The 27,099-nt window shown below is 35.9% G+C and overlaps 1 protein-coding gene across 4 annotated transcripts in view; it reads right to left on the reverse strand.

The window, feature by feature from the left end:
• Nucleotides 1-27,099, reverse strand: part of PHKB (phosphorylase kinase regulatory subunit beta) — a 194,912-nt gene that overhangs the window by 95,235 nt on the left and 72,578 nt on the right. For all 4 annotated transcript variants that reach the window (XM_068529138.1, XM_068529139.1, XM_068529140.1 and 1 more), the window contains 5 exons: nt 18,156-18,219; nt 6,375-6,470; nt 4,030-4,227; nt 1,519-1,576; nt 900-977 (listed from right to left, as the gene is read on the reverse strand). In XM_068529138.1, the coding sequence (XP_068385239.1) occupies nt 900-977; nt 1,519-1,576; nt 4,030-4,227; nt 6,375-6,470; nt 18,156-18,219 (494 nt within the window). The remainder of the gene's footprint in view (nt 1-899; nt 978-1,518; nt 1,577-4,029; nt 4,228-6,374; nt 6,471-18,155; nt 18,220-27,099) is intronic.

Raw genomic sequence — 27,099 nt, forward strand, 5'->3', positions numbered from 1 at the left:
GCAAATCAAAACTACAATGAGGTATTACGTCACATCGGTCAGAATGGCCATCATCAAAAAATCTACAAATAATAAATGCTGGAGAGGGTGTGGAGAAAAGGGAATCTTATTGCACTTTTGGTGGGAATATAAATTGATACAGCCACTATGGAAAACAGTATGGAGGTTCCTTAAAAAAACTAAAAATAGAACTACCCTATGACCCAGCAATCCCACTACTGGGCATATATCCTGAGAAAACCATAATTCAAAAAGAGTCATGTACCACAATTTTCACTGAAGCACTGTTTACAATAGCCAGGTCATGGAAGCAAGCTAAGTGTCCATTGACAGGTGAATGGATAAAGAAGATGTGGCATATATGTACAATGGAATATTACTCAGCCATGAAAAGAAATGATATTGAGTTATTTGTAGTGAGGTGGAAGGACCTAGAGTCTGTCATACAGAGTAAAGTAAGTGAGAAAAAGAAAAACAAATATGGTATGCTAACACATATATATGGACTCTAAAAAAAAAAAAAGGTTCTAATGAACCTAGGGGAAGGATAGGAATAAGGACGCAGATGTAGAGAATGGACTTGAGGACACGGGGAGGGGGAAGGGTAAGATGGGACGAAGTGAGAGACTTGCATTTACATATATACGCTACCAAATGTAAAATAGATAGCTAGTGGGAAGCAGCCGCATAGCACAGGGAGATCAGCTCTGTGCTTTGTGACCACCTAGAGGGGTGGGATAGGGAGGGTGGGAGGGAGACACAAGAAGGAGGGGATATGGGGATATATGTATACATACAGCTGATTCAGTTTGTTATACAGCAGAAACTAACAGAACATTTTAAAGCAATTATATTCCAATAAAGATGTAAAAAAAAAAAAAAGGAAAAGCATACTACACCTTCTGTTGTCTGATGAAGTACTGGAGTCAGAAGATCCTGATATTCTTTTACTTGCTTGGGGTTGCCTCTAAAAACACCTAAAATGTAAAATATAAAATCCAATAGCATTTGAGCTAAATAAGCACCACAGAAATTTTACCTTAGAAAAAAATTTACCGAATTGTAATTATTCTGGTATTTTTCTATGTAAATAATAAACAAAGGTAATGCAAATAAATGCATATGATAGTTTTCCAAGAAATTGATTTGAGAAATGTTAGCATTTAGAATTGAAAACTGAATTTTAATTGAAATTTCTCTTATGCTTAAGTATAAATATTATAGACATTCACAATGTCACAAATTACAGTATTCATAATTTGTATTCACAAAAGTTCTTCTTTGTAAATATGAAAATATATTTGTATCATTTTAAAAATACTTCAAAGTATTTTTAAAATTCTTTAAATGATGTAACATTAACTCAGAAAGCAGAAAAGTAGCATATAAAAATGCAGAGTAGTTAACATCAATAAGTGCAATCTATTTTGCTAGCTGAAAGGAGTCATATTTTATTTCTTTTCTTCTTTAAACTAGTTATATCCTACAGTTTAAATTACAGGAGAAAAGTTCACTCACCATCAATCATCATGTAAAGGAAAAATATGGGGAATTCACATTCAATTCCATCAAATAGCTAAAACAGAAAATAAAATATTAAAAAATTTCACCAACAATAATTTAGAACATGTATATTAGAGTAATTATATTAATTAGAACACTTACATCATTAGAATATACATACATAAAAATTTATTTATTGTAATAACAAAACTGGACTGATTTTCTAAGTAGTTTCGTTGTTCTTTAAAAAAGTTTTTCTCAGCATTCTTATTATTCAAAACCTCATTCATTTAATCCATCACAGAGTAGTCATTCATTCAATAAATATTTACTAAGTATTTAGTAATGCCTGGCATCAGCTAGACAGAGGGCTATGAAGACAAAAAGATAGAGAACCTGCTGTAGTGGGGAGACAGGCATGTAAATAAGCAATTGCAGTATGTTACAAAATGTCTATACATGGTATATATATCAAGAACCAAGGGCATGAAGCATCTGAGCCTGCCCAGGGCGTCAGGAAAGGGTTTATAGGAAAGGAGATGCTTCAACTAATGCTTGACGGATTTCTCTGGGGAGATGAGCTAAGGGAACTCCATACAGAGAAGACAACAGTACAAACTAGAAATGCGTTAAAGAACAAAGTACGTTAAAGAAACTCACAGCAATTCAGTATTCCTGGAACAAGCAAGGAAGAAGCAGTGAAAGCTGAAGTCTAACAGGTGGGCCAGAACAGCCAGATCAGGGAGGGCCTGAGAAGTCAGGCTGAGAGACAAAAAGTTTGATCTGAAAGTGACAGGGTACCACTGAAGAGGATCAAATTTACTTGCTAGATGAACAGCTGGCAGTACTGAAGAGGGTTTTAGGATAAGAAAAAAGGAGACCAACTGTAAGGCTGCTGGGAACAATCCAAAGAGAAAGGATGTTAGCCTAAATCGATGTTTCTCAACTTCAGCACTATTGACGTTTTGGGCCAAATAGTTCTTTGCTGTGGGGGTTGTCCTGTGCACTGTGGGACAGTTAGTAGCATCCCTGGATTCTACCTTCCAGATGCCAGTAGCACCCACCAAGGTGTAACAACAAAAAATTTCTTCAAATATTGTCAAATGTCCCCTGCGGAGCAAAATCATTCCCGGCTGTGGATCACTCGCCTAAACGAAGCAGGTAATAGAGACGAAGGGACAGTTTTTAAGATTTAAAGGTAGTTAAATTTGCCAGACTTGGTGAGTGACGTAGAAGGCTGAGTGAGAGGGAAGAGCCTAGGATGAATCTCAGGTTTGGGGCTTGGGCAGAAGGGTGAGGTGATCATAGGCAGACTGCAGCGCATTCTAGTGAGGATGTCCAAAAGGCAGCTGGATACGTGGTAGGGCACTCAGGGGTGGAAGTATGAGTTACGGATAGAAACGTGGGATTAACAGTGATTGCTAGAGCTATGATTGCATGAATAGCATGAAAAGAGAATAGGACTGAAGATGGATTCCAGGAGACAAGCAAAGGATAAAGGGAGGCAGAAGAAGAGGAACCTGCAAAGGAGACTCAGAAAGATAGTGAGAGAACTAAGCAGAGACTTAGGAAGAGAATGGAGTCACAGAAAATGGAGGAGAACCTCCCGAGAGAGAACTTACTTAAGACACTCAAATGCCAATGAGAGGTTCAGTGAAAGTTAGAAAGGCATCCACAATGATCCAGTGACATAAACTGAGTGACGCCAACACAGCTACTGGGAAGTGTTGGGGACAGGAGCCAGATTATAAGGTAAAGGAGTAAGTAGGAGGCAAACAAGGAGCCACAACTAGAACACACCATGGTCTTCAGAAGTGTGACAACAAAGAGAGAGGCAATGGGAGGCAGATAGGGAGGGGTTTGGGGTTTTTTAAAATAATTTTCAACCTATCCCATTAAAGCAAAGTCTTCAGCAATGTGGATGGATGCTTACTTTTTTGGGGGGTGTTACAGTTTTCTGGGCAGCTTAAAAGCAGCTAGAATAAACTTAGATATAGGATATGTATGTATATTTGAAGTATAAAATCTTTAAAACCAAATATTTAGAGGAGTATATTTCAGAGGGAAGTGTCTAAGTGAAACAGAAAAAACAGCATTTGCTTAAAGATTGAAAATTCAATCACAAATAGATATTTTCTATTATATTAGACAAATGGTATACAGTAGGCAGGCAAAATACTGAAAGTGCAATAGAAAAATTACTCACCCAATGACTCAACATGGCCCAATGTGAGCAAATAGGCCTAAACAGCTAACACTTACCCAGTGCTTACTATGTGCCAAGCACCATTCTAAGCACTTTTATATATATTAACTGATTTAATTCTCAAAAAAACCTTACTAATAGTAGGTACTAACATTATTTTATCAATGAAGAATATTAAACACAGAGAGCTTAATTAACTTGCCCAAGGTCTGACAGCTAATAAGTGGCAGAGCCAAAATTCAAACCCAAGAAGTCTGCCTCCTGAATCAGTACTTTTGAACATTCTATTATGCTATCTGACATGGGATATTTTTTGATACCTTAATTTCAGCTGGTCTGTAGTAGCGTCTGTTAGGATCTTCCAATGATGTTCTATACCCATCTCTCAAGAAACGCTTAAATCCATATTTTCCTTTTAATTTTCTAACCACTTTATCAAGTGTTTGGCTAAACAGAACTTCATCATCCAAGGCAAATGCAGGATAACTGATGCAGGGGAGCAGGGCAGCATCTGTGTTCTGGGGGCAATAAGAAAAAGAAGGGAAAGTAAGTGTCTGTAATCATATGATCAACACAGCCCAAAGAGAATCACAGAGATGAAAAGCCACTAAGGTTATTTAACTGACAGTGAGACTGCTGTGCTCCAAGGGACAGACAGATGTTTATATGGCATGGTTTAGTGAACCTTACAGAGGAGATAAAACTTCATTCAATGATAAGGAGTATTTTCAAGGTTCAACACTGGACTCAAACTTTAGTACATTATTTCAGTCATTGTGTAAAAATTTAACACCACTAATTAGTCATTACAGCTAGTCTGTCATAACAATTTGTTTATAATAGTGAAAACCAGAAAACAATCTAAAGGTCCAACAATTAGCTGAGTAAATCAGCAGCCATTAAAATTTATATTATAGAAATGTTTACTAATATGGAAACATGTCCATTCAAAGAAACAGGTTAGCAAGCATTATGAACACTATTCCTCCAGTTTTGTAAAATAAAAATATTATATGTGCACATAAAAATACATGGAAACATACAAACCCAAATGATGTCACCCTAAGATTATAACTGAATGGTGGAATAATGAGTGGATATATTTTTATTATTTGCTTATTTGTGGATTCTGTTTGTCTTTTATCATAATCTTGTATTACTTCTATAAAATAGTTATTTTAAAATAATTAAATTGTTCCATTTTGGGTGTTTTCTAAGAATAGAGCCACAAATAACTCCTAGAAAAATCTGCAATCAGGTATTACATAGTCATTTAAGAGATTATCAGACAAAAGAAAAAGGTGAATCAAATGAGAGAAAAATAAGGAAAGCAGTTTTATTCAAAAGAAATTTAAATTATGAAAAATATTCTTCTACATTTCTCATACAGTAAGTCCCCTACACATGAACAAATTCTGTTCTGTGAGCATGTTTGTAAGTCCAATTTGTTTGTAAGTCCAACAAAGTTAGCCTAGGTACCTAACTAACACAATCTGCTATATAGTACTGTACTGTAATAGGTTGATAATACTTTTCACACAAATAATACATAAAAAACAAACGAACACGAAAAATAAATAAAACATTTTTAATCTTACAGTACAGTACCTTGAAAAGTACAGTAGCACAGTACAACAGCTGGCATACAGGGGCTGGCATCGAGTGAACAAGCAAGAAAGGTTACTGACTAGAGGAGGGAGAGGAGGTGGGAGATGGTAGAGCTAACGGATCCTCAGCAATAGGAGACAGAGTGCAAGCTGCAATTGCACTGATAGGTTCTGGTTCTTTGCTGGATTAAATTCTATCTACCCTCTTGAAAAAATGGTCCAGTGATATCTGGGTAGTAGCTCTTTTTTTCTTGTCATAGATGACACGGTAGCAAGGGATTGCATTCTGAAAGGTTGCTGCAACCTTCGTGAACCATTCTACATTCGGGTCCTGTGCCTCAAAAACTAACAGTGCCTCCTCAAACAAAGAAAATCCTCTTGCCATTTCCTGTGTCGTGAATCTCTTCGGTTCTTCAGTTACTTCGTCTTCCTCTTGTTGCTCCACTCTCTCAGTTATTTTCACTTTTGTTTCCATCATTATCGCTTGGCGCTTTTTAGCAGTACCAACTACATCACTGCTGCTTTTAAGCTTGCTTCCAGACATCCTGGGCTTGAAATAAAGATACTGTACTACTGTACTCTATACAGTACTGTACAGTAAAGTACACAAAAGCACAACCACTTGTAGAGGATGCATGCACGTGACAATGTACGCCAGACACGTGAACTAAATTATGTGATTGGACCTGGAACGCACATTCGCATCTTCGAAAGTTCGCAACTTGAAGGTTCGTGTGTAGGGGATTTACTGTATATAATATTCCATGACCAAAAAAAATTCATTTTGGCATAATGTTGCTACTCCCCCAAAGAGAAAAAAATATATCTAGTTCTCTACTGCTCTATGAAAACTCAAAGGACAAAGCAGCTTTCTCCACAGCTCTGCTCACTTCCTAAACACTGACCTCCCCAGGCCAGAGGAGTAAGCGGCAACATTCTCTCTTCTGATCTCTTCTGCCAACTTCTAACACTTTAGAGTACTTTCTTGGAAAAAGAAACAAAACTACGTAACAATCATAAACAACAGTTCATATTAATTTATTATAAAAATATCTCACATGAGATCTTGATTCTCTGGGTAACAGTGAGCACAAAGTTTGCCGGTTGCGATTGTGGGCATCGATATCCACAAATATAACTGACCAAGAACAGCCCTGGAATGAGACAGAAAGAAAAATTTCCTAGATTAACATAAAAGAACTTGTAGAACATTGGGCAATTTGACTGAAATAAATTTCACATTATAAATCAATGTTACCTCAATTTACAAAAATAATAAAATTTAAAAAAAACAAAGACAAGCAAAAAAAATTTCACAAAAATATTAACATTAGTTGCATTTGAGAGTGGCATTACAGAAGATTTTAATTTTTTAAATACTTTCAGTATTTCTCAAATTTCTTGAAATAAACATTAATTTTATAATCATAAAAAAAATGTTATTTTTCCATTTTTCCAATTTCTCCTTAGTTTTCTTAAAAATCAAAATGTATAGATTACAAGATAACTAATAAAGGATATTTATTTTAATAAAAGTAAAAAATCATTTAGCTAATACTTCTGACAAGGAAATAAGAACTAATTTGGATTCACAAAATCTGAATTGTATAGTCCTAATAAAGAATGATCAAACTAAATGAATTTAGATATCTAGAATTACATATAAAAACTACTTGATTAAAATACGAAGACAGGAGAATCTCAAATAATATTAATGTACATAATACTTGCTAATATTCATTATGTGTCAGGCACTGTGTTTTATGCTTCACACGGATTATCTCATTTAATCCCCTTATGTAGATATTATTATGCCCATTTTACAGAAAAGGATGTTAAATCTTAGTATAACAGAGGCAAGGGTTCAAAATCAAGTCTGACACAGAAGACCACACCTTGAACACTATATTATGCAATTTCCCACACTAAAAATTATCCTTCAAGTAAGAACCAAAACCTCGAATATGAAAAAAAGTGTTAACAAAAAATGATAATTGGTCTGCTAACCAAGTTAAAAAAATTTATCAATACTATTTAGCCGTTAGTGCTTTCCATTTTCAATAGCATAGTTTTTAAATAAACATGGCTTTGTTCTTTTATTGGGGAGCTAGATATTTTGAAAACACAGAGAATGAAATTGGAATATGACTGCTTCCATTACAAGAGAATACTCAGAAAAATACATGGGGAAAGGAAGAAGAACACCATCACAAATTTTATGTTGCTTCATTACCTTCTAAATCTCATACCAATTCTCACCAACTTCAAAGATGCATTTGCCCTGAAGATAAAATACATTGACTGAAATTCAAAATCTAGTAGTACTAGGCCCTAGATCCAAACATCATACTCACTCTGTATATTTTTCCTGTTAACCCATGTTCATACATGAATATTAGCTCATAAAATAGAACTTCTCATTCATAATATTATTTCTTAAATTTCTTTTAACTCTGACAATAAGTGAACAAGGAATGAGTGAGGCTGTCTCTCAACCAGATCAGTTCTAAATTGTCTTTCTATGATTTGAAAGTCCCTACTTCTCATCTGTACTCACAAAATTGAGCCCAACAAACCTACACGCAGTAGCTGCCGATGTCAGAGTAATGTGCCCTCTGCTTTGAGTAAAACAAGACAGAACATGACCTCTCCTCTCAAGGAGCTGACCCAGGTGATATACAGTCCTAAATCAGATAAATATTAAACAAAACAAAAAGACTGCACGTGGCAACACATGACTATGTACCAGGTGAGTGGTTTAGATGAAAGAATAATAATAAGCCTATGAAGTTAACAGGAGGAAAACAAAATAGGGACCTTGCGGTACTTCATGGAGAAGGTGAGGACCAGAACTAGGATCTGAATTTTGGGGGAAGGGGGAGCAAGTAGAGTGGTTGGAACAAGAGAGCAAAGAAATGAATGTGTATGTGATATTGGGAGCCAATGAATACACAAAATAACGGGACTTATAATTTACCCTTAGGCTGAAAATTAATAAAGTTAATTACATGTCAAATCAATCTGCCTTGAATTTAATTTTTTAAAAGATACAACAATCTAAGTAGGATAATTTATAAATAATGAAGTGAAATGTCAAATATGGTAATTCTTGCCATTATGTGATTCGTATAAACAGCCAACTTCTATTTTCTAGCCACAAATAAATCGTTTATCTAGATTCACCAAAGTATTTGTTGAGGTCCCCTCCTCTGCCAGCCTCTAAGAAATAGGCACAAAAGGAAAAATTAATTTCATAATGCTATCATATTTTAACACTAAGATCAAAGGCTAATAAACTATATTGTCTGATTGTCACCTTAAAAAATATACCATGCTTTAGGTGTATGGCCCGGACTTAACAGAAGAATAAAATTCACCCAAGGCCATGGGCAGCTATTCCTATTCAGAAGCAAATTTTTTAAAACGTCATCAATGAGACCTACATATGGAATTAATTATCACCTACTTTAAATTATCAGACACGTTCCTTTTAGGCCTGCAAATTTCAAACGAAGCTAGACATGTCTGCATCGCTTTGAACACTCTGCGTAATATGAGAAATCTTTCTAGTCATCACCTTTTAGATTCTGGCCTCAGCTCATTTGTCAATATCTTGATTTCTCCAATTAAAGGCAGGAATATGGAAAGATGTTTTATATGTATATGTCACTCCAGAGTATCTTATTAACTTTGGATATTGTATTTTCATCTTTCACTTCCTGAAATTATCATAACGCTGCCATAATATCCTGACTCCACCTAAAGAGCACAGGTAAGACTGACAGTTCAAACTTTACTCCCAAACTGAGTTTCTGTAATTGTTTTCTAGTATACACATTACAAGATGATTCAACCTGACTTGAGTTCCAATGAAGGGGAAGAGCTGCACTGAACCATCTACCCAGGCCTCCATGACCATAACAAACACTTCTGAGATGGTATCTATGGCCAAGGGTAACATCTATGACTCAGACAGGCTGGCACCTGAGACCTGGGACCCTTAGCTGCAGTGCCTGCACCTGGACAAATGTCTCCTCGAGCAACAAAATACAAAGAAACTATAAAGGACTAAAAATAACTGTGTGCATGAGCAGCTGGGCAAATTATGGACAAGATACAAAGAGACCAAAAATCCAACAGCCACTTCTGAAGAGCCGGAAGCAAAAGCAAAGTACTGCGCATGCCCCCTGCACACAACACCACCAAAGGGGTGGGCAAACCACCTAAGGCACCTCTCCAGCCTGACCCCTGGACGCACCCCTACCCTCACGCCATATGAAGAACCAGTTCGCCCCCCACCCAGCAAGCAAGCGAGTGAGCAAGGGAACCTGTTACTTGTTCTCTCTCCTCCCTGCTGCAGCAGGGGCCCCAGTAAAACCTTGCCTGAATTTCCTGTCTGGCCTCTGATCAATTCCTATTGATTAAGGAGGCCAAGAACCCTGGTAGGTAACATGACCGTAAGACGATCTCTTTAGTGTCAATTCAAAGTGAAATGATTTGAAGGATTGCCCAGGCCTTTCTTTTCCTCTTTAGACTTTTCTCTGAACCTGAGCTAATGGGCTTACTACCCTCATCTAGCATCAAAGAATAAAACAAGATAAAACTGATCAGTATATCTATTGTGTCAATACTATACATGACCTTTTCTGTTCTTCTGGGAACAAAAAAATAGCACCACGATCAGGACACTTTCTTACCTAGTCCAGCATTAGGCTGTCCTATAGCTCTGTGAGCAAGCCTAGAGACATATTCTGCAGAAACGACACTTGCTGGTGGGAATTACCCCTCTACGCCACGGCTGTGGTGGCGGTGGCCTGTAAATAGCCAACTTTTACTTACTGACCCGACAGCAGCTTCCAGTAGCCCTCACTAGAGGAAATCCTACTCACATATTGTTAAAGGGGTTTCAAACTACAGAGAGAGAGGAACCTGAGGGTTAATTCTCAGGGTTTTAGAAGAGTAGAGCTGAGACTCAGACCCAGGAATCACAAAACTGTTGCTGATGTCTGTGACATGTGCTAACTATAAATTATGATTTATTTAAGTATTATCAAATATTTACATATCACTACATATATTGTCAAGTATTGCCATATACACACACACACACACAGATATATATATATATATATATATATATATATATATATATATACACACACACAGAGAAAATATTTGAAACCATGATGAAATAAGTGATTCTCATATTAAGGATTATATGAGTATGTTTCTAAATGCTCCAAATTAGCCTTTATTATAAAGTTATTTTAAAAATTAAGCCACTTGATCAAATTTTCTTCTTAGATATTTTCTCCCAAACAAAAATATGTTTTGAAAATAGTTTCGGAGTGAAGATTTAAATGATGAGTCCTTTTTCTTTAATAATAAGGCAAGTGTAACAATTTAAAAAAATAAGAAAGGAAGTGCAGGAACACATAATAACCAAAGCTAAAGGCTTATTCCACCCAACAATTTCCCATAAAAATAAAAATTAACTTTTGTCTTATACACCAAAGCACAAAAAGGGCAAAAGTTCAACAACTGGAAACCTCTTTCAGAAAGATCAATAATTAAGAAGAAAATGGTGTGGTCAAAAGGTACAAACTTCTAGTAAGTCCCAGGGATGTAATGTATAGCATATGTTTGAAAAGGTGCTAAGAGAGTAGGTCTTAAGAAAAAAAAGTTGTAACTATGTGTGGTAATAGATGTTAACTAGACTTACTGTGGTGATCACTTCATAATATATATAAATATCAAATCATTATGTTGTATACCTAAAACTAATACAATGTTGTTTCTTTTAAGTAAAAATAACAAAAACCTGTCTATAAATTTTAGCCTTAATATGAGTGGATCACTCAAACTAAGACAAATTTTTAACTTGTGATAGTCACTGAAGAGAATTATATACAATGTTTCTTTTTTAAAACAAATCAATTCACCCATTTCTCCTACCTCCCACATCCTGCCTCAGGCAACCACCAATCTGTTCCCTGTATCTGAGGTTTTGATTTTTTTTAAAGATTCCACATATAAGAGAGATCATACAGTATTTGTCTTTCTCTGTCTTATTTCACTTAGCATATTTTACTTAGCCCTAGCATAATGCCCTTAAGGTCCATCTATGTTGTCACAAATGGTAAGATTTCACTCCTTTTTATGACTGAATAATATTCCATTGTATGTATGCATACACCACAATTTCTTTATCCATTCATCCATTAATGGATACTTAAGGTTGTTTCCATATTGTGGCTAATATAAATAATGCAGCAATGAATCTGTATATTTTTTTCGGTATTATGGACATTTCAACAACATTAATTCTTCCAACCCATGAGCATGAAACATTTTTCCATTTATTTGTGTCTTCAATTTCTCTCATCAATTTCTTTTGGTTTTTAGAGTGCAGGTCTTTCACCGCTTTGATTAAATTTATTCCTAGGTATCTTGTTCTTTTTGATGCAACTGTAAATGGGATTGTATTCTTAATTTCTCTTTGATAGTTCATTATTAGTGTATAGAAATGCAACAGATTTTTGTGTATTGATTTGTATCCTGGAACTTTACTGAATTTGCTTATTAGTTCTTTAACAGTTTTCTGATGGAGTCTTTAGGGTTTTCTATATATAATATGTATATTCATGTCATATGCAAATCATGACAGTTTTACTTCTTCATTTCCAATTTTGGATGCCTTTTGTTTCTTTTTCTTACCTAATTTATCTGGCTAAGACTGGCTAATACTATATTGAATAAAAGTGGCAAGAGTGGGCATTATATTAGTGAAACTAATATAATGTTATATGTCAATGACATCTCAATAAAAAATTAAACTAAATTAAATTTAATTTGAAAAAGAAGAAAATGGCTTAAGAGTTTTCAAAGATAATACACAGCTTTTATCACTAAAGGTAGAAAGCATTTAAGAGCCAAGATTTCCTGTACTAATATCTTATATCCCAGATTCATTACCAAGTGCCTTTGGTTTAATTCCTGGTTCTGCCTCTCTGTTATGTGACCTATGAGAATCCACCTCAACTCTATTCATTTTGAGAGAAGGGCCCTTCCAGCCCTAAAGATCTATGACTCTCTGAGTTGCCACCAACCGGGGATGCACTTTTTTTCGAAGCTCTAAATTAATTAAGTTAAAGATACACGATCAGCTCTTCCAAAACACGGTATCAATAGTCTTTAGAAATAATTGAGAATACTCATTAGACCTTAAATCCCTCAAGTCTTGAGGATGTTTCTTTAGGGCTTCACTTGAAAAAAAAAAACCTTTCTTCATCTCAGTTCTTTTTCCGGCCACTGACTTTTTTTTTCTGGCTGCGTTGGGTCTTCGTTGCTGCACGCAGGCTTTCTCTAGTTGCGGTGAGCGGGGGCTACTCTTCGTTGCGGTGCACGGGAATCTCATTGAGGTAGCTTCTCTTGTTGTGGAGCACAGGCTCTAGTGTGCTGGCTTCAGTAGTTGTGGCTCGTGAACTCTAGAGCGCAGGCTCAGTACTTGTGGCGTTCGGGCTTAGTTGCTCCGCGGTATGTGGGATCTTCCCGGACCAGGGCTCGAACCCGTGTCCCCTGCATTGGCAGGCGGATTCTTAACCACTGCGCCACCAGGGAAGTCCCCGGCCACTGACTTTTAATTAGACCACAGATCTTTTAAGTACATGGAGTGATATTATAAAATGATTAAACACTAAAAACATCACACGCACTTTTAAATGTGCTATTGTTTAGCAAGTACATTTTTAAGTTAACTGCTGTAGAGGTGGGAATTTTAACATTTTCAAAGTCAGGTTTCTGTAATTCTCCACATCAGAAACAAAGACAAAAGGGAATTTGTAAAACTAGGATACTCTGATATTATCAAAAAAATTGGCAGATGGAGAGGCCCTACTTGCCAAATGTGACATCTGTGTGGCTAAAGGAATAAGACCTTATTTGTCTATATTTCTACCTGAAATAATCAAGAAATAGTCAAGTCAGCAAACATTCTGTGCACAGCTCTGCTGGAAACAGACATGAACTGAACAAGGTCAAATGTTAACTCTGCTGAGAGCAGTTGTTCTCATCCTTGGGTGCACGTTAGAATTCCTGGGCAGCTTAGAAAAATCTCAACACCATAGCCTCCCTCTAGACAATTAAGTCAGAATCTCTAGGGGTAGAGCCCAGGCATCAGTACTGTTTTTTAAATTCCTCAAATCTAACGTGCAGCCAAGATCGAGAATTTATGGCTGGGGAACAATACCAGCAGTATATTTACAACTCAGAATCAGAATGCATAGTAAAGCAATTCAGTACTTTTAGAATTATGGCTAACAAATCTACAGAAGCTTCCTGGGAAAAGTAGGCTGAAGGCACAGCCCTGAAATATAGGTAGTTAAGAAAGGTACCATATATGTTTGTGGGTATATATGTAAGTAGAGAGGATGCATACTAGATATGTAAACAGCATACACTAAGACTCAGGTACATCAAAGGAGATGGCATGATTGCAAAAAAAAGAGCTGACCACTACTTTATAATAGCTGACCTAGACATGCAATTCCATTCAGCTCACTACTTGGTTACCATGGAAGGCAGAAGAGCAAGACCTGTATCTTTCCACACTACTGTTGTAACACTACTAGTTTAGTCTGTGACTCTTCTCAGTCTCCTTGATATACCCCCGAGAAGTTTTGGTGTCCACTGGCTTTATTACCCTTCTTTAGTATTACCAGCACTTCACTAGTAATAACATGAGGTATCACTTATTGAGGGTTTAATCTTTGCCAAGCACTATGCTAAGTTTTTTATTTGCATGACTACCTTCTGAGTTAGGTCCTAGTGTCAATATCTCTATTTTTTTGAATGAGGAAGCTGAGACTTAGGTAAATAACTAGCCAAAGTCACAAATTCACTGGTAGGAGTACAGAGTACACAGTGATTCTATCTGCCAAAGTCACAAATTCACTGATAGGAGTACCAGAGTACACAGTGATTCTATCTCCTGACCCTGAATACAATGGCATTCCTTTATGGCAGATTACACTCCTACTCACTCACACACTCCTTTCTTCCTTCCTTATCTAATATATATATACATATATTCTGTAAATATTTATATACTCATACACACACATATTCATACATACACACATATTTAAATGAATGTATTGAGAGTGAGGCAGGGGGGAAAAGGAAATGAAAAGTATTGAAGGATACATGTAGGATTTCCATGAGTATGTTGACTCTTCAGAGAGAAAGAAATGTTGATACAAGGCAAGGGATCAGAGCCAGAGACACCAAGAATCTCCAAGAGAAGCATAATATTAACTCTCATGATTTTCAACAAGCTCATATACTCCCAAACCCCCATGGGCTCTGATTCCTCAATTTCTCCAGCCAGAGGCCTTGAGAGAAAAAGAGTGTGGGAAGTGGGTGATTTAGAGTCTCCTCTTGGGCACCAAGGATGAGGTCCTACTCCCCTCTTCCCAATCCTTTCATGTCTGTGGTCACTCTTCATCCTTCATTTCCTGGATTTAACCAGAATCCTTCCTCCAGAGGAAGTTGAAGTGAGAAGAGAGTTTACGTATGTAGGGAGGGGAAGAGAGGCAGTTGTGTCACCATGCTCCAACCTGAAACTTTCTTAAATGCAAGACTTGAGGTACATAGTATCAATATTATAATTGCCATAACAAAATCCATGTCACATTTTACATGTCTGCATAAGTTCCTAAAATGTATCTTCACTGACTTAATTAGCATTTTAATAGCTTAAGGTTAATTATAGTATTAGTTGAACACTTCCTTTGCCCTCTCATCTTAGGAATCTTTACAAAAATTGCTAAGAAAATTAGTCTACTTCTTGATCCAGAGAAATAACCTGTATTGCTGCATATTACTCCTTCCATTGACAACTCAATCCATGGTCACCTGATTAGGCGCAGAAACTGGTCAAAGATCTTTTAAAAATTTAAGGCAACCCTCAGGGTTTCCCTTTTATCCCAAAGAAAATGAGATTTAGACATATGATTACAACCAGTTGAGCGTTAAGCTAGGATCACAATTTCCAAATCTTTGGCTTCACATGTTAAGCAAATTCTCCTCTGCATGACATATACATCTATATACATTAAATTGAAACCAACGAGGGAACTGACATGGAAAATAAATAGTATATAATGCCAGGAATATTTTAAAATGTGAAAGCTGAACAAAAGACTACAGGGAATCCTTCTCAAACTCTTCCAAAATATAGCAGAGGGAGGAACACTCCCAAACTAATTCAACGAGGCCACCATCACCCTGATATCAAGACCAGACAAAGATGTAACAAAGAAAGAAAACTACAGGCCAATATCACTGATGAACACAGATGCAAAAATCCTCAACAAAATACTAGCAAACAGAATCCAACAGCACATTAAAAGGATTACACACCATGACCAAGTGGGGTTTATCCCAGGAATGCAAGGATTCTTCAATATATGCAAATCAATCAATGTGATACACGATATTAACAAACTGAAGGATAAAAACCATATGATCATCTCAATAGATGCAGAAAAAGCTTTTGACAAAATTCAGCACCCATTTACGAGAAAAACCCTCCAGAAAGTAGGCATAGAGAGAACTTACCTCAACATAATAAAGGCCATATATGAAAAACCCACAGCCAACATCGCTCTCAATGGTGAAAAACTGAAACCATTTCCACTAAGATCAGGAACAAGACAAGGTTGCCCACTCTCACCACTATTATTCAACATAGCTTTGGAAGTTTTAGCCACAGCAATCAGAGAAGAAAAAGAAATAAATGGAATCCAAATTGGAAAAGAAGAAGTAAAGCGGTCACTGTTTGCAGATGACATGATACTATACATAGAGAATCCTAAAGATGCTACCAGAAAACTACTAGGGCTAATCAAAGAATTTGGTAAAGTAGCAGGATACAAAATTAATGCACAGAAATCTCTTGCATTCCTATATACTAATGATGAAACATCTGAAAGAGAAATTAAGGAAACACTCCCATTTACCATTGCAACAAAAAGAATAAAATACCTAGGAATAAACCTACCTATGGAGACAAAAGACCTGTATGCAGAAACCTATAAGAAACTGATGAAAGAAATTAAAGATGATACAAACAGATGGAGAGATATACCATGTTCTTGGATTGGAAGAATCAACATTGTGAAAATGACTCTACTACCCAAAGCAATCTACAGATTCAATGCAATCCCTATCAAACTCCCAATGGCATTTTTCACAGAACTAGAACAAAAAATTTCACAATTTGTATGGAAACACAAAAGACCCCAAATAGCCAAAGCAATCTTGAGAAAGAAAAATGGAGCTGGAGGAATCAGGCTCCCTGACTTCAGACTATACTACAAAGCTACAGTAATCAAGACAGCATGGTACTGGCACAAAAACGGAAATATAGATCAATGGAACAGGATAGAAAGCCCAGAGATAAACCCATGCACATATGGTCACCTTATCTTTGATAAAGGAAGCAAGAATATACAAGGGAGAAAAGACAGCCTCTTCAATAAGTGGTGCTGGGAAAACTGGACAGCTACGTGTAAAAGAATGAAATTAGAACACTCCCTAACACCATACACAAAAATAAGCTCAAAATGGATTAAAGACCTAAATGTAAGGCCAGACACTATAAAACTTAGAGGAAAACATAGGCAGAACACTCTATGACATAAATCACAGCAAGATCCTTTTTGACCCGCCTCCTAGAGAAATGTACATAAAAACAAAAATAAACAAATGGGACCTGAAGAAACTTAAAAGCTTTTGCCCAGCAAAGGAAACCATAAACAAGACCAAAAGACAACCCTCAGAGTGGGAGAAAATATTTGCAAATGAAGCAACTGACAAAGGATTAATCTCCAAAATTTGCAAGCAGCTCATGCAGCTCAATATCAAAAAAACAAACAACTCAATCCGAAAATGGGCAGAAGACCTAAATAGACATTTCTCCAAAGAAGATATACAGATTGCCAACAAACACATGCAAGAATGCTCAGCCTCAGTAGTCATTAGAGAAATGTACATCAAAACTACAATGAGGTATCATGTCACATCAGTCAGAATGGCCTTCATCAAAAAATCTACAAACAATAAATGCTGGAGAGGGTGTGCAGAAAAGGGAACCCTCTTGCACTGTTGGTGGGAATGTAAATTGATACAGCCACTATGGAGAACAGTATGGAGGTTCCTTAAAAAACTAAAAAGAGAACTACCATACAACCCAGCAATCCCACTATTGGGCATATACCCTGAGAAAACCATAGTTCAAAAAGAGACAGGTACCACAATGTTCACTGCTGCACTATTTACAATAATCAGGACATGGAAGCAACCTAAGTGTCCTTTGACAGATGAATGGAGAAAGAAGATGTGGCACGTATATACAATGGAATATTACTCAGCCATAAAAAGAAACAAAATTGAGTTATTTGCAGTGAGGTGGATGGACCTAGAGTCTGTCATACAGAGTGAAGTAAGTCAGAAAGAGAAAAACAAATACCGTATGTTAGCACATATATATGGAATCTTAAAAAAAAAAGACTAGAGGGAAAAGTTACTGAACAAAGAAAATGAGAATTCTTAATCAAGAGGGTTATTTAAAGTAAGCACTCTTTTTTTAGTTAGAAACCTAAAATTTAAGCAGCAAATCATATTCAAAGGATACGTTGTTCAACCATGGGCTGCTACATAAATTACAGACATTCTCTGATCATAACAAATGACTTGGTTAATAAATGGCCAAATTAATTAAACATGCAATTCAAAAAAATAATCAAAGTCTGTTGTTGCTATTGCTGTTTTTTTACCTGGTTGCCAAAGAGGTTGAATCCATTAATTGCTTCTATAGCTGCTTTTGCTAAGCCAACAGAGCTACAAGAGAAAAGGAAATACTTTATAACTCTGATGCATCTGGCTGCAAAATAAGAACCATTATCTGGTGAATATTCACAGGCATGTTTCTTTATTAACACTTATAACATCTTCCCTAAGAAGAATAATGTCTAAGAAACTTTAGTCTGACATTTCACTATTTTAATTTTCCTTTCTTATAGTTAGTGACCCTCAGGGAAAAATATTTCTAAGTTCACTTTGATCTAGACAAATGGTCATACTATTGATGGGAGTAGTCTTAACTCCAGTATCATTTATATTCACTAACTCAAGGAAAAAAAAAAAAAGATTAAGTTTAGAGGAAGGTGTACTATGATGACATGTGCACAGCAACACCAGGTTGGGCATCATTAGTTCAGATCAACTAACAGAGCTTTTCTGACGTCAATTCTGAGCCCTAGAAAAGATTCTGCATGCCATACACTTACCACAGAGTGTAGTTTAATATACCCATTCAAATACTCTTTGCTTAGGGTCCAATAAAATAGGCATTATTTTATGCTCACAGAGCAAATGATCATCATACCTCTAATTTTTTGCTATATTCTTCTCTTTGAAATAAAATGTGTACCCCTTTGGCCTCTCAAATGCCTCATACAATAGTGCTGGAAAATGGGAAGACCCAAATTTCATTAAAAATATGACACTGTCATCTTATAAATATCAATCTTTAAATATTTTAGATCTAATGTCTAGTTTATTTTACTTATTGCAATTTTTTTGTTTTTTCTCAAAGAAACCACATATTCCATTAATAATTTAAAATTAATGACCTGTCATCATTTCTCTAAAGCAGTGATTATCAAAGTGTGGTTCCCAGAGCAGCAGCATTACCTGGAAACTTGCCAGTTCTCACTGCTCTCTGGGACTGGGGTGTTAACCAGCCCTCCACGTGCTTGAATGGACTTTAAATTTGAGAACCACTGTTCTAAGCTATTCATGTCATCACGATCTATATTTTCTATGGGTTGTTTTACATGAAATGTTGAGGTAAGTAAGCATTAATTTTACTATAGGATAGCAAATAGGTGGGAAACATTTTAAAATACATGAATGGGAAGGAATATACCCATTATTTTATAACTTTAAATGAAACCGAACCTTTAAAAATTGTGAATCACTATGTTGTACACCTGCAACTTATATAATGTTGTATATCAACTATACTTCAATTTTAAAAAAGGATAATTAATGTATGGAGACAGTGATCAGGTGGAAGATAAAGAGAGGAAAACAAAAAATTATAATTCAATGCCCTAATTGGCATACCTGAGAAACTTTAGACACATTAACTCTCAGATGCCTATTTTAAGTTTTAAAATACCTTGGAATTGATAAAGCAATGCAGTTTATAGGAATAAAGTGAAATCCAGGACCTCAAAGATGAGCTAAGAGAAGGAACAGATTTTTTTTTGTTTTTATTACAAAAGTGAAAGCACAAAGATGAGTGACTCATACTATAAGATTTTACTCATAGCCAATATGATCACAGATATAGAAAATCCTAAAGAATCTACAAAAATGTGCTACTGGAGCTATTAAGGACATCTGGCAATGTCCCAGGAGACAAGATCACTATCAAAATCAATATTATTTCTACAAACTAGCCATGGACATCAGGAAATTTAAAGTTAAAAATAAATACCACTTACTATCTCATGAAATAACATGAAATATTTTAGCATAAACTTAACAAAATATATGCAAGACCTGAACACTGAAAAACATTTCTGAAAAAATTAAAGAAGACCTAAATAAATAAAGAGCTATCCCATGTTCACAGATTGGAAAACTGAAGATCATTAAGAGGTCAGTTCTCTCCAAAATGATCTATAGATTCAATGCAATCCCAATGAAAATATCAACAGGCATTTTTGTAGAAATTGACTAGCTAATTCTAAAATGTATGTGAAAATGTAAAGTCCTGGGATAGTAAAAACGTTTTTTTAAAGGAGAGCAAAGCTGAAGGACTACTTCGGAGGCAGAAGAGCTCCAAGACTATGAAGGCAAAAGAAGAAATTTCTGAAAAGATGAGAAGAATCTGTGGTAGCATAGAATAGTTCTTCTTGGTTTTAAATAAAGCTGTTTATTCCTTAAAAAAAAAAAAGCTGAAGGACTACTTGATTTCATGACTTACCATAAAGCAACAATTATCAGTGCAGTATAGTATGGGTCAGGGCAGACATATAAATCAATAAAATAGTCTAGAAATAAACCCATATGTATATGATCAAAGAGCCAGGTAATTCAATGGGGTAAGAATAGTCTTTAATGGTGTTGGAATAATGAAATAGCCATATGGAAAAAAAATGAACCTCAATCTTTGCCTCACACTGTACACTAAAGCTAATTTGAAATAGATCATAGACTTAAATGTAAAAGCTAAAACTATAAATCTTTTAGAACCTAGGAAAAAATCTTCACAATTTTGAAGTGGCAGAAATTTCTTAAACACATAAAACACTAACCATAAAAAATTCTGATAAATTAGACTTCATCAGAACTAATATCTCTGATATTCAAAAGATACTATTAATAAAATGAAAAGGCAAGTTACGCTCTAGAAGAAAATATTTGTAAAACACATATCTCACAAAAGACTTGTATCCAGAGTACACAAAGAACTCTTAAAACTCAGTAAGAATACAAACAACCCATTTTCAAAGTGAGAAAAATATTTGAACAGACACTTCAAAATGAAGATATATGAAGATACATAAATGCCACATGAAAAGATGCTCAATAAAATTAGTCAACAGGAAAATACAAATTAAAATTACCACACACTCATAAGAATGATTAAAAATAAAAATACTAACAATACCAACTGTAGACAAAGATGTGGAGCAATTGAAATACCTACCATACATTATTGGTAGGAATGAAAAATGGTAAATTCCTTTCAAAAACCAGTTTGGCAGTTTCTTAAAAAGTGAAAACACACTTATTATATAACTCAGGAATTCTACTCTTAGGTATTTTCCAAGAGATATAAAAATATATGTTAACAAAAAGATCTGGATCCAAATATTCATGACAGTTTTATTTTTAATAGCCCCAAACTGTCAACAACCCAAATTCCTATCAACAGAAAATGGATAAACCAAACTGAGATTTATCTGTACAATGGGATACTACTTGTCAATAAAAAGGAACAGAAGACTGAAAAAAATTAAATGAAATATATGAACGGGAAGGTGGAGTTGACATAATTTTCCTTATTCCTCTAAGTACCATGAAAAACCCTGGACATTGCATAAACAAAGATAAAAAGGCTCAGAAAAATGGAAAGAAGGCAGACTGCCTAGGAACCTTAGGATTCTAGGAACAGCACTATGGTGAGTCTCCTGAGTATCCTTTTTGCTCCATATATACCAGATGTAGAGCTGAAGAAACCAACAACTAGGAAATGGAGGTAGGTGCATACAAAAAGTCCCCAACAGGGCTTCCCTGGTGGTGCAGTGGTTGAAAATCCGCCTGCCAATGCAGGGGACACGGGCTCGAGCCCTGGTCTGGGAAGATCCCACATGCCACAGAGCAACTGGGCCCGTGAGCCACAACTACTGAGCCTGCGCATCTGGAGCCTGTGCTCCGTAACAAGAGAGGCCGCGATAGTGAGAGGCCCGTGCACCGCGATGAAGAGTGGCCCCCGCTTGCTGCAACTAGAGAAAGCCCTTGCACAGAAATGAAGACCCAACGCAGCCAAAAATAAATAAATAAATAAATTTAAAAAAGAAAAAAAAAGAAAAAATGACTACTATCTTAAAAAAAAAAAATCCCCAACAAAAGCCAATGGAACAGGAAAAGGGCAGCCTAGCGAAATAGAAAACTTTTAGACAATAACCACTCAAGAAAACTGTGACCTTACCCCCACCCACCCCTGCAAATGCTGAGTGGGAAATTTAGACTTCTACACTCCTGAGTCTATAATGAGGAACTGCATCCAACATCCAACCACCTCAGTTGTGGTGGTGCCGGAAAAATCCAAGGCGGAAGTCAAGACTTTCATTCCTGATGGATGACAAAAGTCTCCCCTCTCACACCTCAGTGTCAGTGGAGATCACACAGGGTGCCTAAACTTTCATTCCCACCCATCAGTAATTAGGTGAATCTCCCCTTCCTCTTCGGATGGCACCAGAGAACGTCCAGTGGAGAATTCAAACTTTCACTAATGCCCAGCTGTAAAGCGGCCACACCCTTTCCCTGTCATGTAAGTGGAGGTCAACTGGAAATCAGTAATGAGGTACTTCCATCTTTCCCAGCCAGGGAGGTATTAATGGAAGCCTACTGGGGAGCTAGACATAACAACCCAGACCCAGCAGTAATGAAGAGTCTCCATCTTGGGTGTCAACAAAAAAAAAACCTGGCCTTACATTCTCACCTGGCAGTAATGGGGTGATGTGCCTACCCCCTTCCCCTGCCAGAGTGGTGGCAAAAAATACAGCTAAAATAAAAAATTAAAGTCCCCAGGGTCTTATAATACCCCAAAAGTCCATGTCTCAATAATAATAATTTTAAAAAACCACTCATCATATCTAGAAACAGGACTATCTCAAACTGAATAAAAAAGGGCAATCAGGGGCTTCCCTGGTGGCGCAGTGGTTGAGAATCTGCCTGCCGATGCAGGGGACATGGGTTCGAGCCCTGGTCTGGGAAGATCCCACATGCCACGGAGCAACTAGGCCCGTGAGCCACAACTACTGAGCCTGCGCGTCTGGAGCCTGTGCTCTGCAACAAGAGAGGCCGTGAAAGTGAGAGGCCAGCGCACCACGATGAAGAGGGGCCCCCGCTCACCGCAACTAGAGAAAGCCCATGCACAGAAACGAAGACCCAACACAACCATAAATAAATACATAAATAAATAAATAAATAAAAATTTTTTTAAAAAAGGGCAATCAATAGATAGTAACACTGAGACAAAAGAGATGTGAGAATTATCTAAGACTTTAAAGCAGCCATGACAAAAAGGTTTCAGTGAGCAATTGTGAATATGACTGAAACAAATGAAAAGAGGAAGTCTCAGCTAAGAAACAGAAAGTCTCAGCAAAGTTTTTAAACTGAAAAATATAATAATCAAAAGCTCAGTGAACAGGAGGAAGGAGACAGAAGAAAGAATAGCTAAACTGGAAGATAAAACAATAGAAATTATCAAATCTGAACAAAAGAGAGAAAATAGACTTAAAAAAGACAAACGAAGAGAACCTCAGGGACCTGTGGGACTTTAACAAAGATTTAACATTCATGTCATTGGACTTCCTGAAGGAGAGGAGAGAAATGACAGAGTTAAAAAAAAAAAAAAAAAAGCACTTGAAACAATGGCAGAAATTTTCCCAATTAGCAAGAGACAAAAAGCTGAGTGAAACTCAAACAGAGTAAAATAAAAATATCCATTCTAGAACACATCATAACTTCTGAAAACTAAAGACAAAGAAAAATCTTGGAAGTAGCCAGAGAAAACAATTTACCTACAGGGGAAAAGCAATTAAATAACAGTGACTTGCTTATAAGAAACCACAAAAGCTAAAAGGATGTGACCCAAGAGTTTTTAAGCATTGAAAGAAAAGAATTGTCAGCCTAGAACCTTATACCAATAAATATATTGTCTATTTATTTATTTAAGCAAGGCATTCTCAGATGAAGGAAAAATAAGAGATCTGTCACAAGCAGATCTACCCTAAAAGTATGACTAAAGTAAGTTCTTAAAACAGAAAGGAAATGGCTAGATAGGTAGATAGAAAGAATATGGTAAACAAAAATACTGATAAATACAATAGGCTTTTCTTCTCCTCTTGAGTTTTATAAATTATGTTTGGCAGTTACAGCAAAAGTTATAACACTGTGGTTCTAAATGTATATGGAGGAAATATTAAGATAATTATATTATAATAAGTGGGGGAGGGTAACATGACACAAATAAAGGTAAGGTTTCTATCATCCCTCTAACTGGTAAAATGATGACATCAATACACTGAGTACATATGTATACATAATAATATAGAGCAACCACTAAAAAGCTATAAAAAAGATACATTCAAAACCACTATAGATAAATCAAAACGGAATTCTAAAAAATGTTTAAGAACACACAGGAAGGTAGGAAAAAGAAAACAGAGAAATGAAAAACAGAGAGAATAAACACAAAACAAAAATAAAGTGGCAAAGTTAAGCCCAAACATATCAATAATTACATTAAATGTAAAAGGTCTAAATATGGCAATTAAAAGAAAGATTGGCAGAGTTGATTTAAAAACATAACCCAACTATATACTGTCTACAAGAAACTCATTTCAAATACAATAATATAGGCAGGTTGAAAGTAAAAGGATTTTAAAAAGAAATATCACGCAAAAAAGCAAAAGAAAGCATATAACTGAAGTCCCAAGCCCAAGTATTTGGAGATGGGGCCTTTGGGAGGTAATCTGGCTTAGATTAGGTCAGGAAGGTGGGGCCCCAATGAATGACGGGATTAGTATGTCCATGCCACACAGCAAGTGGGATCTTAGTTCCCTGACCAGGGATCAAACCCGCACCCCTTGCAGTGAAAGCATGGAGTCTTAACCACTGGACCACCAGGGAAGTCCCGGAATTAGTATCCATTTAAGAAGAGATGCCAGAAAGCTTGCTTTCTCTCTCCCTCTCTGCCATGAGAGGACATGGCAAGAAGGTGACCATCTGCAAATCAGAAGAAAGTCCTCACCAGAGAACAGAAATGGCTGGCAACTTGATCTTGGATACTCTAGGATACTCTAGTCTCCAGAACTATAATAAATAAATTCCTGTCGTTTAAGCTACCCAGTCTATCGTACTTTGTTATAGTAGCACAAATCAACTAATACAAATCTATATAACAAGAGTATATATATTTTTTCCAGTGCCCACCAACATATACCAAGAGATCATACCTTGGCCATAAACAGAATCTCAAGACTATAAAAGAACTGAAATCATACTGTGTTCTCTAACCACAATGGCATCAAACTAGAACCAATAATAGGACAACAACAGGAACATCTCCCAACACTTGTAAAGAAAACGATACACACCTGTCTACATAATCCACATGAACCAAAGAGGAAGTTTCAAGTGAAATAAAAAAATAGTCTGAACTGAATGAAAATGAAAATATAACATCAAAATTTATGTAGTATAACTAAAGTGCTGAGAGGGAAATTAACAGCACTAAATGTATATATTAGCAAAGAGAAAAGCCTCAAATCAATTATCTAAGCCCAATGTAATGAAGCTAGAAAAAGAGCAAAATAAACCTGAAGCAAACAGAAGGAAATAACATAGATAACAGCAGAAATCAATGACATTCAACACAGAAAACAGAAAAAAATGAATGAAACAAACACCTGATTCTTTAAAGAGCTAAAGAAAATTGACAAACCTCTAGAAAGACTAACAAAGAAATAAGACAAAACACGCATGACCAATATTAGGCATAATACAGGAGATATCACTACAGACACTGCAGACATCAAAAGCATAATGAGAAAATACTCTGAACAATTTGATGCACATAGCTTAGAAGGAATGAATCAATTCCTGGAAAAGCACAAACTATCACTACTCACCCGATACGAAATAATTTGAATAGCCCTGCAACTATTAAGGAAATTGAATCCATAATTTTCAAATGGTCAAAAAAGAAATCTGCATACCTAGATGATTTCATTGAAGAAATCTACCAAACATTTAAAGAAAAATTGACACCAATTCTACACAATCTCTTACAGAAAATAGAGGGAAAAAAACACTTCAGAGTTCATTTTATGAATCTAGCATTAACCTGATACCAAAACAAACCAAAGACAATACACAAAAAGAAAACTATAGACCAGTATCTCTCATGAATACAGACATTAAAATCCTTTTTCAAAAAATTAGCAAACGGAATTTAGCAATATGTGAAATGAATTACCACCATAACTGACCAAGTGAGGTTTATTTTAGGGATGCAAGGCCAGTTTGATAATCAAAAATCAATCAATATAATCCACCATATTAGTAGGCTAAAGAATAAAACTGACATGATCATATCAGTGGTATTAGCAGAGGAATAGATACATAGAACCCAGAAATAGACCAATACAAATATGTCCACTTTATTTTTAACACAGCACAAAGGCATTTCAATGGAGGAAAGATGGCCTTTTCAACAAATGCAAATAATGTTGAAGCAATTGGACATTCATATGAAAAAATAAATAAAAGAACTTCAACCTAAGTCTCATCACACCTTATACAAAGTTAACTCAAAATAGATCATGAACTTAAGTATAAGACATAACACTATATAACTTTTGCAAAACAAGCCATCAGAGAAAATCATCAGAATCAAGGGTTAGGCAAAGAGTTGTCAGACTTTACACCAAAAGCCCAATCCATGAAGGGAAAAATTGATAAAATGGATTTCATAAAAGTTTTGCACTAACAAAAAAACAAGCTACAGACTGGGAGGATATATTTGCAAAACAAAGAACTGACAAAGGACTAGTATCAAGAATTATATAAAGAACTCTCAAAAATCAACAATAAAAAACAATCCAATTAGAAAATGAGCAAAAGACATGAGACATTTTGCTGAAGAGGATATGCAGATGGTATATAAGCACATGCAAAGATCCAACATCATTATCCATTAGGAAATGCATATTAAAACCACAATAAGATATCACTACAAACCAATCAGAGTAACTAAAACAAAAAATAGTGATAACACCAAATGCTGGCAAAGATGCAGAGAAATTACATTACTCATACAGTGCTGGTAGGAATGTAAAGCAATATAGGAACTCTAAAAAACAGGCTTGCAGTGTTTTAAAAATCTAAACATGCAACTACCCACCAAATGAA

The sequence above is a fragment of the Eschrichtius robustus genome, chromosome 19, assembly GCF_028021215.1.
Source record: "Eschrichtius robustus isolate mEscRob2 chromosome 19, mEscRob2.pri, whole genome shotgun sequence".
Taxonomy (NCBI): domain Eukaryota; kingdom Metazoa; phylum Chordata; class Mammalia; order Artiodactyla; family Eschrichtiidae; genus Eschrichtius; species Eschrichtius robustus.